This window comes from Chlamydotis macqueenii, chromosome 3, assembly GCF_036417535.1.
Source record: "Chlamydotis macqueenii isolate bChlMac1 chromosome 3, bChlMac1.mat, whole genome shotgun sequence".
NCBI classification, from domain to species: domain Eukaryota; kingdom Metazoa; phylum Chordata; class Aves; order Otidiformes; family Otididae; genus Chlamydotis; species Chlamydotis macqueenii.
Genome location: NC_141558.1, coordinates 49,230,409 through 49,251,407, shown reverse-complemented (window position 1 = coordinate 49,251,407; position 20,999 = coordinate 49,230,409). Strand labels below are relative to the sequence as shown.

Genomic DNA, 20,999 nt, shown 5'->3' with positions numbered 1-20,999 from the left:
TTTCTGATTATCTTTTTATTAACATAGATAACTGCTAACCAAACTTGATAGATGTTAACTTTTAATGTCTCAGATGTCATTTATGGGCAGTCTGCTATTTTGCCTACTGCCTAGACACAGATTTTTAGAAAAAAAAATGTAACTAGTTTTCCTATTGTCTCATTCTACCTGGATAGAGTGTTGTGACATGTTTAGACATAGAATTTAGTGTCACCAAAACACTATCATAAGGAGCTAAAATGATATACGCTTTTAATCATCGGAGGGGTACTGTTCTCAGATATAAAAAAAAATTCTAGAAGATCTCCAAGATGATAGAACCATTTAGAAATATTAGCCATGGGTTAATATAATGTCCATTCACCGATGTCTTAGGTGCACCAAAAAGGCAAACATTCCACTTCTTTTGGCAACATTTATTTTATCGTAGCACACCATCTACTTGAGTCTGGTACAGAAGAATCAAAGACCCAACGTCTTAGGAGGGAACAATCCCATCAGCCCCACTTCGCCATTCTCTCATTCTTTTTTCTTTCTATATTTCTTCAATGTCCTAAACCACCCTTTTTTTTGTCCCCTTCTGGAAACACAATTTACCTTTCCTATGATTTGTAAAAGAAATGTGAACAAACTCTTACCTGTGTAAGCTGTGAGGATATAAAATTTTGGCCAGTTTGTTTCACTGTTATTAAATGCATATTATTTATGAAAATTCAAGAACTTTCTATTTTTTAAAAGCTTTAGGGCCACTATGGACAATATTGCCACCTCGCTTGCCAGTTGGGTCAATAACCTAGACTTTGTTTTCAACACAGATGTTTTAGTAGGCATCTCCTCCAGCCTACATTTGTACCTGGCTGATTCCTTTTTGTCCAACAGCTTGCATATACATCATTTCCTATACAGCCCTTTCATCCTGGCCCTCACCATTTCATATCTTGACTACGGCATTGCCTTTTTCCCAGATCTCTATAGGTATAGTTTTGTTCATGTCCACTGACAATGCTGTTGCAAAAATAATTTCTTATTTTCTTACACTGAGATATAGGTTATGTTTCTGGCTAATACACCAACCTAACCTACCTGGGATTCCTCATCTGTACCAGCAATCCTCCCTTTCTGTGCTCTTTAAGGGCTGCCGGTGAAAAGTCGCAGCCAGGAGTTATACGCTATTACTGCTGTGTGTTGTTAAAACCTCGTTTGGTTTAAAAAATATCAGTTAGGTTGCCGCTGCGCTGACTGAATCGCATGGCCGTTGTGTCTATGTTCCTCAACCTTGCTACCACATCAACAGAGGCCCCCGCCTCGGCCTCACCGCGGGCCGGGCCCAGCCGGGGTCCACCCCACTGCGCGGCCTCCCGGACCGCCCGCACCGCACAAGCCTCCTTCCCCCCAAAACCCGCCCCGCACAGGAGCTCCTTCCCTTGGACGGGAGAAGGGGACTCACTGCGGGCCCCAAGGCGAGGAGCGCGAATTAGCGGGAAGACTTGAGCCGCCCCCACCATGGAGGCCCCGCGCCGCCGGCTGGAGCGGGGCCGAGCCCCGCAGCCAGCGCCGGGCAGGCCCCAGCTGTCACGGCCTCCGCGCCGCTCCTCCGGCGCACGCCGGGATCTGTAGTTCGGAAGCCGGGCGGCAGCGTGGACCCTAGCGAAGGAGGTGGCCCTGAGGACTACAAAGACCAGCGTGCCTTGCGCGAGGGCGGTGGGCGCGTCGCTGGCGGCGGCGGCGTGGGTGCGCGTTGCCGGGCAGTCAGCTGGCCGCGGGGCGATAAGAGGGCGGGCGGCGCGGGGCGGCGGCGCTCGGTGCTCGCTCCTCGCTAACGTCCTGCCGCGCTCCCGGGAGGAGGAGGGGGAAAGGCGCCCGCTCCGCCATGGCCGAGACGATCGCGGACACCCGGCGGCTGATCAGCAAACCGCAGAACCTGAACGACGCCTACGGGCCGCCCAGCAACTTCCTGGAGATCGACGTGGGCAACCCGCAGACGGTGGGGGTGGGCCGCGGCCGCTTCACCACCTACGAGATCCGCGTCAAGGTGAGAGGGCCCGGCCCGGTGGCGGGGTGTGCTGGAACCGGCCCCGCTCCTGCTCGCCGAGGGGCTGAACTGGGCCCAGGCGGGTGACCAGAGGCGGCAGCTCCGCCGAGTACCTGCCCGTAACGGCGGGGCCCGGCGCCTCGGGCGCGGGTAGGAGGCTTGAGAAGGCGACTGCGGGACCCGTGTGTCGGTGTTTGGCTCCGGCCCGGCTTATGGAAGCGGGAGGGGTGTCCCCGGGGCCGCGGTGGCGGTGAGGGACTGCTGCCGTGTCTCCCAGGGCCCGTGTCGCAGCCGGTGCGGTGAGTACTGCGGGGGAGGTGAGGGCTGAGCAGCGGTGGACTTCATCCTCGGCAGGAGAGCAGGCCCCAGCTTCTGCAGGCGGCCGGAGCTGATAACTCTCAAGTGGTAGCTAAGGCAACACATCTCGGTTAAGATAACCAAAGGACAGAACGCTCTTTTGGCACTGCTGTGCACAGTTGCTGTTAGACTGAAATATTGCTGTCCTGTCAGCAATTGCTTCTCTGTTTCTAAGTAAATAGAAGAGGGCAAACTCTTAGCTCTCTGAGATGTAGTATGATGGGTGGATCTGCCCTGAGAAGGAGGTCAAGTTCAGCATTCCAGCAGCCTCAGAAACCTGTGGAGAATGTGTAAATAAGTACAGTGGGCACACATGCCAGATCAAAGGCAGCTGAAGTGGTAAGGTGAGTGTAAATGGGGGAAGGGTTCCTGTTTTATTTCATACCTGAAATATAAATTGAATGCCTTGTAAGTTGGGCTGTCCATTGCTGTGTGCTATGAAATACTTTTTCTTTGTAGCATTAAACTTGTTCCTTTCTGGCTGGAAGGGCTGTGTTCACTGACTTGCCCCAAAGGCTAGTAGTCTGGAGCTTGGGAAAAGCTATGTGAAATCACTGCTATGTTCCTCGGTCTTTCTAGTTTCATAAACACAGCCTGGAGGAGTGGACAGAAAAATGCAATATCTATGGCATGGTCCTTGCCTGTAGCTGGTATGTCTTTTAGACAGGGTACCCTTTTAAGTCTACGCTGCAAGGTATAAGCTGGATTGAGAAAGATGACCTCTCACCATTTTATCTTTCTTTGTAGCTTGTGGTTGAGTCTACTACACTGTATATCTTTACTCTCTCACAGCTGATTGAACTTGGTCGGTTATTACAGGCAGTAATGGAGGGGGGATGAACTCATTGACCCCCTGCACATGTTCTCTGCAATATGTGTTCTACTTTCAATGGATGCAATAGAGTGCGCATGCCTTCATGGCAGGGAAGGTTTCAGCTGAGGGCTGCATTTGTCACTAAAATTCCTTAGGCAAGACTAAAACCTTGTGTAGATTTTCTGGTGCTAAAGGTCTAAGTTCTCAGCTTAGTGTAACTTTGCTTAAAAAGTGGTGTCAGCTGAGAGTTAAAGCTGCTAGGGAGGATACTTCTTTAATTTTGATGTTCCTGATGAAGATCATGCTCCAGTAACTATTCTCAGGTTTCAGGATGTGCCCATAGGGCAGGAAGAATAAACTAAAGCAATTGTAGCCTGTATTTGACCTCTACGTGAGGAAAAACTAGGACTTGTGTTGCATTATACTGCCATTATCAGGACCCTAGCTATCCACTTAGTGGAAAGAAGGATGTAATTCTTTACCTTGCTGGGAAGAATTTGTGCCTTAAGTTCCTGATAGCTTTTTCTTCCATGAGACTGAGCGTTTGGAATTGCTGGATCCAGGGAAGATGATACAGAAGGGACCTAGCCATGATAGGGCCTTGGGAATGAGACCAAGTCTGCTGAGATTAAAAAATAATAATATTTGTAAATCCCCAACTAAAGTTCTTTGGCAGAAGAACAGATTTCAAGACAGCACATGGGCTAAGATTAACCTGTTTGAGGTAGAAAATTCTGGATTCCTGTTATAATGAAGACCTAGAAATGACTTGAACAAACATACACTGTGATAATACTGTGACCTTCCTCTATTCTTCCTCCCAGCCTGACTACTATATAAACATTGCATCCTCCACCCTCCTTACTTGCATCTGTGCATGTCTGTATACACGACTATCTCTTATCATTCCTGATAATTCAGAATCATTCAACTAGACCTGATCATTCCCTTTCCAGTTGTGCATTACTGTACATGTATAGTGCATCCATGCTGTGTACATTCATAGCTATCACAAACTGCAAATTTGACTTGTATGTCTCTATGCTGGAAGGCTACAGAGCAGGTAATACTAGTCATGCAGAATTACATTCACTGTCTAAACTTGTATCAATTAACTGCTTCTCAGCAGAATACAGACCATGTTGCTAATATGCAAGTTTTGGCATGGGAGAAGAGGTTGAACTTGAATTGCTACAGTATTGTATTTCTAAATTTCTGCTTATTTGGAGTGTGGCAGACAATAGCTATCAGCTAGCCCCTGTGGTTTGACAACTGCTTGTGGTCACAGAAAGTAGCAGCTGATGTTTGCAGTTTTCCGCAGAAGTGCTAGCAGTGTCAGCAAACCAAACCTGAGAAGATGGAGTGACTTACTTGTGTTGTATCTGGAAAGTTATGCCTTTAACTAACACCAGCGTTAAAATGTTAAGTGATGCAGAAATGGATGACTTAACTGCTGCCAAGTTCTGGTAAAAGCTATTGGATAGTCTCATGTTAGAGCTGGAGATCATGCTAAGCCAGAAAAGTTGTCAGAGAGGACACTGAGATTCAAGTTTCTGTTGAAGCAATTAAACTTGTACTGTTATCATGGTGTTTACAAACTTGGTCCAAGGGTACTTCTATCTTTATTGCTTTGTCTGAATCTCAAAGCTTAACTTTATTGGGAAGACTGAGTTTGTTAGCAGGCTCTTGAACTGATGTCTGATAACTGATAACTTGCAAAAAGTACTTGTGTGAAATACTGCAGTTTCAACAAAGCTTTTGTTGTCAAGCTTTCTACTGGTATTGCAGCAGAAGCGTATCTGTTGATTTGAAAGTAACAAGTGGAACAACCTCATGCTTTAGTTCTTGTATTGCTGTACTCATCAACTTCTGGTGGAAGTTGGAAAGCCTAATGGGGAACTCAAAAGTTCTGGGTAGACTACTTAGCAATATGCTACTGGATAAGCCAGTCAGTTTTCTTTCGGTACTTAGGAAAGTGTTCTATAGCGTGTGTCTCTGTGCAGGCTAGTGGGAGGGCTGTGCATTGTGGTAAATGTATGGTACTTCCACAAGCAGTTAAGCTCCCTAGGAGTGCTGCAGGAAGAATCTATACAACACTTCCAGTGGGGCAGCTTACTTCACAGATAGTTGTTTGGCCGATGTATTGACTTTCTGAGCCTGAACTTGCATTAAATAACGTTCTATTCTTGACAAACTGGACAAGGTGATGACAGAAAGCTTTCCACTGTAGCAGCCAGTATAAGGCACACAATGTGGCGGTATGCCACTATGGTGCAGCTTGGCAATGAAAGTCAAATGTCTTGTTCAGAAATGGGAAATACAGTGCTGCAGTACTAAAATAGCAAATTTGAGTGGGTCGTGCTCTTGACAGGGTACTTGAGAATTTACTTTCCATCAGCAGCATTAGGCAGTGAGTTTCTACCATTCTAACATATCCTTTGTGTAAAGGCTCAGGGTCAGCTAAAAAGAATGATGCAGTAGGCTGTAAAGGTCCAAGTGCTTTTTCTAGTAAAATAAAAATAAAGTAGTCATGTAATCTAAATGTGTGCAGTGGTTAAAACTAGTATAATCAACTAGACTGCTTGCTAAAGTAACACAACAAACTATTTCACTGCCCTTACCTCTTCAGGAAAAGTGTGAACCAAAAGTTAAGTTTTCAGTGTAAATACCCTTATGTGCCATATGCTGTTTCTCATGAGTCTTTACTAGCTGTTCACTCTGGAACCACCACCAGAAGGGTGCTGGTTCCCTTCTATTTATTACGCCTTTTGAGGGTGGGCTTGTGCATGTCAACACTCTTCAGCAAGCGCATGTTAATACCTGTTACTTTTTATGGGCTGTAAGCCAGTCCTCTCTCTGAATTCCAGGACGCAAACGTAGAACAAATGACAGTTGTCATATTATCATCCTATAGCATGTCTGCCATCCTCAATCCAGTTCCAGGTATCATTTGACTTCTACTGTAGTTGAGACAGTTTCCCTGGTAAGTGGGTCAACAGGAGCATCTTTGCTCAAACAGATTCTGTGCAGCAGCTTCAGTTGCTAAACCCTTTAAGGAGACAAGACTTAAGATTTACAAGCTAACTCTGACTCAGTAACTGGTGACACGCTTCAGAGCTGTATACCCACTGTAAAAGCAGTGTCATAGGAGATAAGCACATTGGTTAGAATACTGTCAACAAAGCATATGTATATCCAGGAACTTGCTACATTTAGAAAAATATCCCTTTAACACCATTTTGCCTATTTTTTTTTTCTGTAAAAATGACTTCTGTGCTGCCCATTTTAGTTGAGTTTGTCACCTAGGCAAAAAAAAGGTTAAATTATCTGTTTATGGTTAATGAGAACTTGCAGAGAAATCATTAATATTCAAACTAACAGTTAGCACTAATTAAATACCTGTTACAGGAGCTAGTAGTCCAAGTAGTTAAAGAATTCTATTTAGTCAAACCAAAGTTTAAACAAAAAGCCTTTGTCTTCTTAATTCTGCTCTTTAATGTTGAATGGCCTGTTGCCTCTAATCAGTATGATTAATTCAGCAGTAAGGCACACCTTAGCTTGAAGTTCCACAGCTCAGTGCCTTGTCTTGAGGTGTAGAAAGGTAACACCTTGCTGCTGTGCTTCCAGATGTTGTGAAATGCATCGCTTGGGTGGCACCAATGCTCTTTAAGACAGCAATCACCTTTTTGTATCTTTTGCAGAAAGCCTTTCGTAGACCTGCAGAGGTACTGGACTACGTAGGCTCGGTGTGGGGAAGGAAATGAACATGCAGGCAGCGAAGTGCCTGTGGTGTTAAGAATAGTATTGTTCTCAAAGGATTGGGGAAGTGTATCAAAGTGCTGCTAAACTTGAGCTACTTTTGAAAGTCTGTTCTCAAGCATTTTTTTTTTTCCAGACCTAGCTTGGATACAATATTTGGATTTTGGCCTATTTGTAGTAGTCTGACTTCTGTGATGAAATCAAGTCAGAGTAAGGTGGTAAATGAACTGTAAGCATAACTTGCTCAGAAAGCACTTATTTTATGCCACAGTTTTGCAAAGTGGCACTCTTTATCTGGTGAATGTGTATTTGAAGTATTCTGTCCTTGAACAGTACTGAATTTCATGTCCTTCATGTGTTTGGCAGAGTTTGAAGTTGCAGACTCTCCTCCTGCCACAAGAAGAATCAAATCTGCTGGTATATGTAGTTGACTTCAGCATTGTTCAGTTTCACAGTCAGTAAAGCTTGTGGCAGAGTAATGACTAAACACTGACTCAGTGTGGATATGTTTAGGGATGCATAATCAGCACTAATTCTTTATTTCTCTGCTACTGTAAATCTTGCATCATGCTGCAAGTCTGCTCTAACTGTATTTAATTACTCTTTTAGTACTCTATTCTAGATACTGCTACCAGTTAGATATTTTTAGACTCCTCTTCAAAGAATAAAAGTTCACTGGTTCAGGTGACTTGGTCTTTCTGTTGTACAGCCCAAGTACTACACTTCTATGAACATTAACTGTTCCCTCCAGCGGTAATTCAGAAAATATAACTGGAAGGCTAAGAGCTTCCCAGGATGCTGACTAGGGAGACATAGAAGTGGAATGGCTTGGATGAAAAACTTCCAAAGCAAGGAGAGTGGATTTACAAGTCTATTGCATGTATTTGCTCTGAGCAACTGATTTTGCTGTAGAGGTTTTTGATTAAACTAGGTTCAAGAACCTAGTCCAAAGGTACAGAACTAGTTTGGTGTTGGCATCTGTTACTGTGTAAATAAAATAACCAAGTCTCTGAATAGCACTTCTTATTAGTATATTAGTTTAACTGGTGGCTCGACTCTTTTTATTTCTGCACATACAATGCAGGCCTTGATTGTTGTATATTAAGAGTGCAGTCTAGTACAGTGCTGAACAGACCAAATCAAATGGAACAGTAACTAATCTTTGTAGGACAAATGGCTGTGATCCAGGTAGACATGTGATGCCAGAGTATTTTGATACATCTTTCTAGAGGGCTTGCCAAAAGTTGTCAGCTTGAACTTTAAAGCAGTCAGGTCTCTACTGTTTTTTTGGGGTTTTTTTTGTTTTTTTTTTCATCTGGGGAAATAAATAATGCAGTGTGGATTTATGGGCTTCTAACTGTAGGGGAAGTATTTTCTTTAGTTTTTTCACTTGGTAAATGCAATGCCAGTTGCACTGCTGGAGGCTGTTTTAGCAAATACATCATCTGAATGCTCTAGAAGCTGTAGCACTGAAAGAAAGGTCTGTAGTTAGTGCTGCTGTTTAACTTTTTTGATGTGAGAAGGATGGAGAAGTTCTAGCCTTCTAGCCAAGATATAAACCGAAATATTTTACCACCTGAAAACAGGTTGATGAACAGATGCCTTCTGTGGCTATTTCTTGAGAATCCAGCTCAAAACTGTTGCCATGGGAGGATCTTCTGGGGCACATAGCAGTATAGTTTGTGTTGGCTTTGTGGCCTATAACTATAAGCTAGTGTATAGCAACTTTACTCTAAAATCCAGAAGAAAATGAAGCTTCATCTTTAGTGGTTTAAAGCCACTTTTATATATGGAAATAAAGCTTCAGGGACTATTACTATGGGCCTAAGCTGCAGAGTCCCCATAGCATTAAGATGTGCTACAAATTAATGAACAGGAGCTGTCAGCCCCATCTGTTAGATGACTGCCTAAGAATGTGAATGTTACTGCTCCAATAAACCTGGAAATATGAAGAGGAAAATTTTGCTACCTAGTGTTTTTCTATACTATTAATTGTCTCTTTCTTGCATGTCTGAAGTGTTTGGATACTGCCTCTAGCTCATGAAGCACACTAAAACTTTTGTTGCTCGTAAAAACTATCAATTGTAGCAATTAACTGCAGTTTTGTCAGCCCTATTTGACTGTAGCTACTAGATGTCACCTAATTGATAAAGCATCAATTTAACATGGTCCCTTTTCAGTCATTCTCAATGAGAAATGAATGGTAACCTTACAGTAGGCCAAACCAGAGCATGTGGCAGTGACACCTTGCAATTGTGTAAAAGTGGCAATCTCTTCTCTTTAAATGGAATATTTGCTATTTCAAAGGATGCTTATGCTTGCTAACCCTGAAATGATGATCTAGCGTTACTAATTCTGTCTGGGTGTGTTCTTTGCCTGAATGTGGTGTTCTTAAAGTGAGCCCCTGTTTTTACTCTGAGCTTCTAAGGATGCAACTTGAAGAAAAATAAACCACTAAACATTCTGTTGTTCCAGGCTTGTCTTAGGTTTTTATCCTGTAGTGAGCATTTTGTCCATGACACATCATAGTTCATCTGTTCATGATGTTGGTAAACTTCATCAGATGGGTGATAGATGCTGCTTGGCAAAAGCCCAAACAGCTCTACACTGATTTTCATAGAGCAGCTCAGGGCATTGAACATGGCAAAGGCTGACTCTTGTCTAAAGTTAAGACTAATAGTCTTCATGGCTGTGTTGCTATTAGGTTTTTACTGCCTTACTTTTTGAGAAGATCCTAGCTCCATGTCTCAGTACTGTGGAGTGGGGAAGTTCTATAGTTCTTGGTATAAATTAAGTCAGCATTGTTTAAAACTTGAGTGTATAGACATGGTCACATTTTTCAGTGTTCCATTAACTTTAGGGTTTTTTGCATGTAATATATCTGCAGTAGACCTGGACACGAAGTGGCAGTAAGGGAAGGCAGTAGAATTTGGCTGTGATCAAAAGGACAAACTTAAAAAAATAACCTATTACCTGACTTTTTGCAGTAGAGAAAGAGGTTTTCCTTCAGTCAAGTACACAGCAAAAATCTAATCTTCTAGGACTGAAGTTTAGAGCATGTTTGCCTTCTTTCTTGCTTGCTTTTTGTAATTGTAGGAAACAGGGAGGTAGCTGCTTATGTCAAGTCGGGAAGGAAACAAACTACTGGCAAGCTTTCTGAGTAACAGTAGACTGTTGGAGCCAGGGCTTGGGGTTTTTTGTGCTGAAGGACAGCAGGTTTTTTTTTGCTTTTTTTTAAGAAAGCAATAATACTTTGTTATCCACCTTGAATTCTTCTTACTGTAATACTCTGGAGCTCTTAGCTTACTGTAAAAGTAGCCAAAGGGTGTGGTCTCTTGACAAAGATTACAGCTTGGATTAAGAGAAAGTAAAAAAAACCCTTGAATTTAGCTTCTGAGAGCCAAGGCCACAAACTTGTATCAAAAGTGAGCTGAGTGCTTTTTTTTCCACTCTATTTTAATGGAAATAGAGTTGTATGAAGGCTACCATAACCTACTTGAAAGGACAACATCAAAGTAGGTGCTATGGCAACAGTGCAGCTTTATCCTCACTCCATTAAGAGTGGGAGTCATGGGCAATGCAGTGCTACTGGTGAGTGTTACATTGGCAGATGGGGAAATTAATCAAATTTACCACAAACTGTCCTGGACAACTACAGCTGTGGAGTTTCTGCAGTTGTGGGGGTGGACTGGGCTGCAGTGACATTAAGAGTCAATCTTGTGGTGTGTCAGCATGCTCTTTGAAGGAACCCAAACGCTATTTGTGCTCAATTTATGTCTGGAAACAAATTTGTATGAGCAAGTCTGGCTATTTGCAAGGCTTTTTGCTCTTTAGTCTAAATAACAGAACACTTTATAATTCTAAGTAATTTTAAGTACTCTTTTTTTTATTTTTTTTATTCTGTGTTTAAGGTAACTTGTGTAACAGAATGGCTGTATTGGAGAGCTGTGTATCTGAAGCTGAATGGACAGTATTGACTAGTACTCAAACTGCTTGCATTCTGCCCATAAAAGTCTCCTCACTTGTATGCATAAACAATTTTCACACTTCTAACTGGGCATAGCTTGGGATTGACCATAGTAACAGCTAGGAGACTTTTATCTGGTTATTCAGGCTACTGTCTTAGGACTGTCATTTGCTTCTAAGGTGAATTGGGAACCTCCTGAGCTTGGAGTTGGGCTTGTAGTTTGAACATGTTATGATGATGTAAATATAGCTGAAGGAACATGCTTGCTGTGAATACAGGTTTTGCTTTGAAATCTATTAGCAAGCAACCATTGCTTCCCACTACCAGTTTGTTGAACACTAGTCAAACAACTGTAGAAACTTGTTTGGCATCTGAGTGGAGGAATGCAGGAGAGACTTAAGGGTCTGATTTTGTGATCTACTGTTTAAATATGTAATTTAGTTTGGCACCAGTTCTGACAGTGTTTATTCCAGTGCACTGGCTTGGCCATTAACTCAACCCAGCAGGATGCAGCTAGTTTAACTGTAGTCAGAGAAAGCCTGATGAGTGTCTATATATAGTTTGATACAGAAACAGTGCTAGAGAGAATCTGTCTTGTCTTAGCATCTTTCTATGCTTAGGATTTTGGGCTGTGTGGGAGTTCTGCAGAGCTGGTTTATTAGTCCTGCTGGAATAGGGCTTTACCTGCAGTTCTTGCTGGTGACTTTTGGTTGTCTAATGTCTTAAATAATGCATGATCCTTTCAGGTTGCATTCAGACTGCTAAGAGGCATGATTTTGTACTGGGAAGTTGTTGAAAATGTTTTTGATAAAATGAAACTTAAATATTACACTGCAGAAGAAGCAATTGCTGCAGTAATTATGCGGAATTTATCAGGAATGAGCTATGCTGCAGGGGTTGTGCCAAACTAGGTCATGAGTTTCATGACAGTAAACTTTGCAGGCCAGCCGGCCAGCAAGCCTACGCTATAAAGCTGAATGTGCATAGGGAGAAATGTGTGGAAAAAAACAAAACTAGCCTGACTTCAAGTTTTGTGCCTTACTCTTATCTCTGTTCTAGCAGGCAAACAAAGCACTAATAGTGTTCAGAACAGCTACTGGCACCTCAGTGACTAAACAAGGATAACTCTCAACATAAACTGTGAAGCTGAGACTAACTTTTTTTATATCCTATATGGTAGATGGAGGCAGTGGGACATGCAGAAACCCTTCCTACTGAAGGAAAAAGGGGTCTGCTCAAACAGGGTAGTAATCCTTAATGAGAGAGGCACATATAGTAACTTTAGATATGAATATATCCCGAGTTAAAAATAGGGACCTAAGATGTAAATAGATTAAGCAGTATAAAACAGGACTCTCAAATTGCCTTTTTTAAAATAGATCCTTTCTAACAGCTGCATATCTGAAGAACATTGCTCTGTCAGTACTAATTTCTAGAGGAAGAAGAATTGCTGCAGTTTCTGGGTCTTAAGAAACATGAGATTTAGAAGTTGATCTCAACAGATAGCTCTAAGTCATATCCAGACCAAAGGACAGGGGTCACATACTTTCCTTTAGCGTGTAGTTGTCAAGTTGTGATTTGTAAGCCACTTAATGTGAGCCTTCTAGTGTGCTCTACAGTCAGAACATTTGTAGTGGTTATGGTCAAAATTGGAGATTATTTTCAACTAGAAGGGAAAACAAGTACTCTAAATGTCCTTTTCTACAACTTGCTGGCTGGGCTAGCATGTCAGAAGTTCAAAAGGAAATGTAGAAGGTAAAATGAGCTCAACTGGCACTTCTACCCACACATTGTACCTGTAAGCTTGAGATGTTGTTTAGAGATTAACTTTATAGACTTCATGCCCAGAAGCATGAAAAGAGTTCCTGAAGACCTGGGAACTTATTCTTTTATAGCCACTTTCATTCTGTTCTAATCCCTCTTGTAAGTAACTTGAGAGGAGAATGGAATATTCTGCAGGTGAGAGCCTATGTTAAATATCATAAAGGACTTTCTACCCAAGACACTGACAAAGGGTTGATGTTGTAATGTGGAAGGCTGAACTTGCTTGGAAAGCCAATAGCTGAAATCAGAGAAAAATAATCCAGTACTTCTGGGAATCTCCATCATGCACTCTGGGGAATCTAGCTTTATTCACTCTTGAATAGAGTATTCTTATCCTCAGGATGAGAGTGTTTGTTTATAAAGCCTGACTTCTGACGTAATAGTCTTAAGTGCAATTTATTATTAGTCACCAGTACAATCAACAATGTTTTACCTGGGAAGGAAAGCTTGGAAACGTAAACATTTAGCAATAAGAGATTTCATAACAGAATACTGTTCTGTACTTTATAATCTGTAAATTATGGACTAAGTAGCATAATGTGAAAGAACACAACTAACTTTTCAAGTACTTCTGAACTGTGACGGTCAAAAAACTCGTTATTAGCTGGCAGTAATACAATGGCGCATAGTCACAGGCCTACCTAGTGCAGCAAAGTATCTCTGCAGTTAAACCTATTTTGAGCAGCAAAAAATATCACTCAATGATAGCTTAAGCATAACAGTCTGTGAATGGTATTGTACAGGGATATCCACTCAAACTGGGACTAGAAGCTGACTGAAATAGCTTACAACTTAAAAAATAAACCAGCAAAAAACAAAAGACACTAGCTGAGAATGGCTGGCTCAAAAGTAGTCAAACTTGGCAGCTGGTACTAGCAAATCTTCAGCTTCATCTGGTGTGAACGAATTAACTATAGGACTCACTGGTTTTGGTTTTTAAAGATGTTGGAGGCTGTGTTGTAACAGGTAGCAGAAGAGCACAGGAAGCCTGGTTGGTGTCTTATACTGGTACCTGAAATGCTCCCTTGAATGCAATAAGAGGAGCCTGTGTGAATTAAGACAACTTCTCTCACACCCCCTGATTTTGTACATATGCTGGCATTGGGAACCCAGCTCGTGAGACGGTAAGAATAGCGGATGCTTCTGCAACCTTGGGAACATCTGAAGTGACCAGCAAATCTGCTATTCTGCTAGGTAATATGATGGCAAAATACCAGTTATTACAATGCCATATTAATGAGGCTCACAGTTCTGCAGTTTGAGGCACAACTTACACATGTAGGTTACAGCTTTATCTGTATTTCTGTATCTTGAGTGTTGCTGCATAAGTGGAACTACCTCGTAATTTAACACAGCTTGCTTCTGCTTATCAAAACTTCTAATTTGTCTAATTAATAGCTTATGTTATTGTTTTCAGACAAATCTACCTATCTTCAAATTGAAAGAATCTACAGTAAGAAGAAGATACAGTGACTTTGAGTGGCTAAGGAATGAACTAGAAAGAGAAAGCAAGGTGAGTAAAATGAAAGGTAAATGCATGTCTTCATAGACATACTAAGAGTACTGATACTGAAATGTTATCTTTGTTATAAAACATATTGTGTAGAGCAGATACTGTGGTTTAAAATGTCCGGAACTAAAATACTGTGGCAGTCTTTCAGCAAACTTCAGATATACGATGCTAGAGGCAGTTTAATGATTTTGAGTTAATTTAAAGTTGGACTACTTGAATTCAGCTTACCTCTATGAGCAGTCATTGTTTTTCTCTGGTCATGTTTTATTACTTGACTGGAGGTGTGATTGAGTTGGGTTCTGTAGGAGGAAGAGTTGGCATGGGAGGTGTATAAACTTGCTTACAGGCTGCGCTTACACACATTTTTCAATCTTTCAGGTTGTGGTACCACCTCTACCAGGAAAAGCTCTTCTCCGTCAGCTCCCCTTCCGAGGAGATGATGGCATATTTGATGATTCCTTTATAGAGGAAAGGAAGCAGGCTCTTGAACAATTCATAAACAAGTAAGTGTTGAGTCTAGTTGTTTGGGGACAAACCCAGAACTCAGCTCTGGAAAATAGAATTAGAGCTGCTAATTCTCTAACTATGGTAGCTGCACTAGGTTCAGAATAGTAACTTCCACATAATCTTGCAGTAAGACATAATAACATTGCTTATTCAGTGTTTGATTTGGATATCTTAGTCCTTACCTGAACAGCTGAAATGAATGTTAGTGTTGTAGTTAACTTATGCAAATTACTACTAAAATTATAGCATTTAAAATAGTTCTACTTTTTCATTTCTGAAAAGGTGTCCTCTATTGGGTGAACAATGGAGCCTACAATGGGCTTATAGCAGTTTACTTTGATTGCAGCTGTGAGGTATTATAAGCTTGTGTAATGATGCATATTTTCTCTAATCATCATAAGAATCTTTCTGAAGATGTAAAAACACTACCTGAGGTATGCACATATATAGTTTGAGATAAACACTTTAGGTTTTGTCACTGCCTTTCAAAGGGTGAGCAGGAATTATAGTGACAAAGTCTTAAAATTCTTTTTCTACCATCTGACACTACTAACCACTATCCATATATTGATCTGAAGAGCTACTTTCAACTCTTTAACAATGTGGATCCAAACAGTGCATAAGAACAGCCACTGTCAGTTAACCATCTCTTCTGATCTTCAGTGCCAACCCTGTTCAGATCAACTGGATTTGGGACCGCTTGCTTTAAAAGTTCAAGCTTGTCAGTTCCACCAGCATTTCATCTTGTTCAATAGTAATGCTGTTTAACAGCAACAGAAGATGTCTGAGTTAAGCCAAAGCTTCATCTGCTTGACAGTTATTGTTAGTCAGTTCAGGCTCATGGCTTGGGAGTTGCAAGTGACTAGTTCACTAGCACCATGTCTTGTACAAGTAAGCTAAGTGTGACTGTGTGCAATTTCTTAAGCTTTTCTTCACATAGTAGCTTGTTAGCTCAATTTAGAGGTATTGCTAATGATTCTGAGCAGGTGAAGTGCTTCAGACTGCTCTTTCCTCTCTTCAAAGGCAAGTGGAATGAGTTTCCAAGGCATCTACTTTTGCATTTACACCACATGAAGGCAGATGTGCTTATAGTAAGATGGAATGTGAGTGTTTTAAGGCTGTAGAATAAGGCAGTCATGACTGTACAGTACAGCTTTCATTCATGCAGGCTTGGGACTCTACATTAAATGTGGAAGAAGTGCACCTAGTGGAAGTTTGTATGCTGAGTCTAGCAATATGTGGGGAAAGAGGGCTGTTTATGTTCTGAAGCAGCTAGTAGTGAAACAGTCATCTTTACTGGAATCTCTGAACAATTCAGTATAGCTAACAGAAATGGAGTGGCCAGTTTACTGGTATCACTTCTTCAGTCCTGATCTTGTAGAAATCTAGAACTTCTTGGTCATTTTTTCCTCCTTTGAAACATAAAAGCAGGCTCTTAATGTAGATATTGATGCAGCGGCAGACTTGAGTACAACTGGAACAAGACTCTTCAGGCACAACTCCTAGTTATTCAGCCTCATCAATTTTTTCTAATAGTATTATATGCTTGATGAATTGGTCATGCTAATTTAAGTTTTGAACCATGTAGAAGCTTTAAGGCTTCTACAAAGTACTCTGAGTACTAGTGAACTTAGACCTGAAGGTAATTTGTATAATACATTCATATTACTGCATTCTCAAAGCTGGTATCAGCTCTTAGAACTGGAGAAGAGTCCCTCAGTTAACTGATACCACTGTATTCAAAAAAGATCTTGGTGCACCAATGGCAGTTCTTGATATCGGGAGTGTTAACAACATCTAGGATGTAGTTGAGAAGCTCTAGGTGTAAAACCTAGAGAGACTAAACCACAGTAGTGCAGCTTATGTGAGTCGGCTCTCTTCTGTCAGCTTGCTGGCACCACCATCAGTGCCACCTAGAATGACAGTTACAGGGAGTAGCTATATTGCAACACTCTTGTCTGCCTGGATCTGACTTTGGGATATGTGAAAATTGTTGAAGTTCAGCAGCTGCTGTGTGTAAGGGTCACCTTACTGAAGAATATTGAGGAGAAGCCAATGAAGAGCGAGGTATTTGTGAAACTAAGAGTGGAATCTGAGACATCTGACCTAGTCTTGCAATTTAGCCACCAATCTGCAAGCATTCCTGAAAGGGAGAAGAAATATACTGCTGCCTCATCTTCTTCTGTATATCTTTCTTTTGAAGTTCAAGGCCAGAAACTTCAGTCTGATGGGGGTAAGAAATTCAAACTAGTTATTCCAGGCTGTCTTCCTTGTGAACTAGTGCCTGAGACTGCTGCCTATTTACTAGAATCTGGCAAGGTTGATAAGTTTTGTGGCTGCACTTGAAATAATCTATCAATGATGATAGGAGAGCTCAGCTTCCTCATTAAAGGACACTCTCTGTGACAAATGAGTAGTGACAGGTGAGTCTGTCCTGTGGTTAAATAAGCACTAATGATACATTTGGGGAAGAAGCACAAAAGTGCTTGGAAGTACTGATGCTGAGCAGTTGACAATGTATTATACGTGTTCAACTAAACTTCCATTTAGACTAGAAATGTTCTGACAGATATGGAGGCCGTAAGGCTGACACAGGTTGTCCTAGGGAGCATGGAGGGCTTTCTCTCTTAAAGGGACAAGCTTGTCTTGATTAACCCAATGGGATGAAGCTTTTTCAAACAAAACTGGTGTAGGTTTTCGTATCTGTAAGTAATCAACTTCTAGAGATTCAGATTATCTTGGATTTTTTACCTATACAGAAGGCTGCTTTTTTAAGACTTTAAATGCAATACCTTGTGGCTTTCTTCCAAGCTTGGGAGTGTCTTCCAATTCAATTTTGGCTACTTTACTATTAAAAGGATGGTGACTTAGTCTACATGTGGAACAAAACTAGATCTACAGTAGAGGTGCTGGTCACTTCTGGAGGAGACAAGCTCTGTCTCCTGTGTTTCCTGTGTAAAGAAATCTGCAGTTAACAGCATGCCCAGTGCCCTCTGGCTGTGCATCAGTGCTGCCTGCATGTGCTAGGAATAGTGACCATGGTAAGTCACTGCTCTGAACAGTGTCAGAGCCTTCAGAAGACCTTCACACCCCCTGGTGGAGCACGACTTGAACTCTGTGTGGACTAACAGCTCTTGAATTACACTGAGAACTGAGGGGTTAAACTGCCTTTAGAAAGGAGTCCTGTGTCAAAGGCATTGAGACCTGTAAAAATCTACTTTGCTTAGCTCCAGATTTCTGAGTGCTAGGGTAGGCACTTTGATAGTGCTTTCAGTTGCAGGTGACAAATGATGACATAACACACTTCCAAAGAATCAGAGGTAGTTCAGGGTTCCCATGGACTAAATTAATCCAGGGTAGAGTGACATATCTTGCTGCCAGATGTCATTCAAGTCACCAACAGTGAACTGAAAGTGAGATCTATGCTTAAGTGCAGAACTATAGGTTACTGGTATAAAACCTTTCTCTGCTGGCTAGCTGTAAGTAGACTTGATTTGCTAGCACTAATGTTTATTTTTTTTCCCTCTCCAGGGTTGCAGGCCACCCACTGGCACAGAACGAGCGTTGTCTTCACATGTTCTTACAAGATGAAGTAATAGACAAAAACTACACACCATCCAAAATAAGACATACTTGAGTTCTGAAACCTTCTTCTCAAGCATTAGTGGTTCTTACACTTGGTTTTAAGAGGTTGTAGTTTGTCTTAGCATGCTGAGGATAAACAGACACGAAGTCTTCACTAATATCAGTACACTGCTTGGTCTTTGCATATGCTTTATAGCATTAAAGAACTCACTTGTCTTCTAGGTAAATCCCTCTGAATCCTTGATTTAAGAGTATTATACTATGAGACCATCCACCCCTTGCAATGTCTCACAAACCTTTCCACTCTTATTTGCAATGACTTAACAATGTTTACTGACTTGGCCTTACTTGAACTTGCACAGTTGTAGTGTCACATGTTCACTTGTATTTGACTAAACTGCTCTGCTGTCTCTGAGGTAGTCATCTGTCTGAACTTCTGTAGAAAGACTGCTTTATTTCTGATACCCTGTGTGAAAAACACTTATGCAATTGTCTTCAAGCTTGTAAAACACTTTATACTGAAGTAATGAGGGAATTATCTTTATATTCTGTAAGAGGAAAACAAATCAAATTTATATACAAAGGTAACTTGTCTAATGTTTTGAAATAAAAGTGAAAATGCACTTCAAATGTTTTGTCACTCTTCGGCTTGTGTGGGTTATCTCATACTTTCTGAGGAGCAGGGATTTGACTATGCTAAGTGAACTGGTGTTTCAGCCTTGCTGCAATGCTCTTCTGCAATGTAGTCTTGTGTTACCAGCAGCCAGCACTTAGATGCTGGCACTCACTGCTCAAGCATTAAAGAAAATATAAAGGTATTGAAGGCTGTTTCTGTATTGTGGAAACAAAGCTGGATCCTGTTCATGGTAGACAGTCACCAGATCTGTGGCTTCAGTAAGTCTGGGGAAAGAGTACCTTTCTGCTTGGTATGAGAAGCATCAGTCTAGCTTCAACTAGCAAGAAAAAATTGTACCATCCCACAGAGAAAGGAATGTTGGCATAACCTGTAATATACTATAGCTTCAGTCTTAGATTAAAGTAGCTCTGCTTTACAAATTCAACTAGGGATATGAAGTATCATACAAGCCTGCTGTAAGATGTGATCATAGACCACTTCCCTGAACGCTAAAGGAGGGGAAGCTGTAGCAGTGTGCTTGTATGACCACTGGTCAAATGCAGGTGCTTGATGCCTGAGCTGCAGTTCACAAGCAACACTTCTGCAGTCTTCTTTATCACTAGATGTTTCTATGGCTGGAGAAGCTCCCTTAGTGCATTCAAATGTGTCATGGAAGTTACATATCCAGATGCTCTTGAAAACAGATTCAAGAACACTCTAGTAGCAATCTGAGCCGGTGTTTTGTGCTACTTGGTAACAGTACATGTTGGCTTAGACTTGGCTCTGCTGCTTTTTACTTTTTTTTTTAGTACTTCTTATCACTGCTGGTAGGTTTGTAGGATGTTCTCAACAAAGTTATTAGTTTCCTTTAAATAAGACCATTAACCTCACTTTATGGAAATCTGGATGTAAAAGATTGAACTGACAAAACAATGGTGGCTGACTGGATTATATGTATTACTGGTGATTAGCTAGATTGCATAGTTAGATGCTCAAATAATTGCTCTTTCTCCCTCATACTTAACAAAGACTATTGAATCTCTCCAATGGTCCTATTAATGAAACCAGGGACCAAAACTGACACAACCCCCTTGTAGCCAAGAGCTGTCTAGCTTTTCAAGAAGTTTTGATAATGTAAAATCAATTTAAATTTCCCTGTGCTAGTTAGATCACACTTAAAAGCTGAGTTACTTTTGGAAATGGAGAAAGAAGGGCTAAATGTAGATGAAGTTTTAGTATTTAGGTTTAGATACATAGTAAGGGGTTCTTTTTCTTTTCTGAGAGAAGCTTCTTTCAGAAATCAAAGTAAATGCTCTATTCTGTCCTGAAAAGATATCACAATGTGTATAATCTACTGGGGGGGGGGGGGGCGGGAAGCTGAAGAGGGAAAAGCTGCATGCTTGATATCAAAAGTATTCTTATTTCCACAGTGGAGACTTTTGAGTGTTAACCTCTGCTTCGACGGGACATCTGCACTGGATACTAGGAGTTTGAAAACCTGGGCTTCAGTCCTTCAAGGCTAAATAGAGACACTAATTCTGGTGTAATGTAACTGGTTCTGCTTCTGTGCAATCTGCAGTACTGGGAGGAAGACCTGGTCTGAGATCAGCTCTGCCCAAACCACAGAGGCCTAGGCATTGTTCACAGCTTGCGAATCTGCTCTGCAGCTGGGCTAGGTCCTGCAGATAAGAGGATGAGATATGGGTGTGCACTCATTGCCCTGCCTTTCTTGCCAGCCAGGAGAAAGCCGGTACCACTCTCTTGCATCCTCTAACTTGGGTGATGTAGGGACTGGGACTGCAGCACACTGCAGAGTGCAGTTGCCTTGCAGCCTGGATGCAGTTCATGTTTATTGCTGCTCCAGGACAGCAGCATGAATCTTACTGAAACGAGTGTTTTGTCATTAATTTTGCACAGCAGTGTTCTCAACTTCTTTAGCTTGTAGACTGAATTGTCACAGAGTGGAGTGCCACACTTGATTTTCTGCTCTCCAGTTCTTTTTAGTGTAGAGAGCAGAAAATGGTT

General features: G+C 41.5%; 1 protein-coding gene across 2 annotated transcripts; it reads left to right on the top strand.

Moving 5' to 3' along the window:
* Positions 1-1,727: 1,727 nt before the first annotated feature.
* Positions 1,728-18,988, top strand: SNX3 (sorting nexin 3). Of its 2 annotated transcripts, XM_086745055.1 has the most exons (4): positions 1,745-2,032; positions 14,171-14,266; positions 14,645-14,769; positions 18,305-18,988. In XM_086745055.1, exons 1-4 carry the CDS (start codon positions 1,871-1,873, stop codon positions 18,408-18,410), a joined length of 489 nt encoding a protein of 162 aa, XP_086601181.1. In that variant the 5' UTR covers positions 1,745-1,870; the 3' UTR covers positions 18,411-18,988. The 2 variants fall into 2 exon arrangements, with proteins under 2 accessions (XP_086601182.1, XP_086601181.1); XM_086745056.1 differs by lacking the exon at positions 14,645-14,769 and having other exon boundaries at positions 1,728-2,032.
* Positions 18,989-20,999: the final 2,011 nt, after the last annotated feature.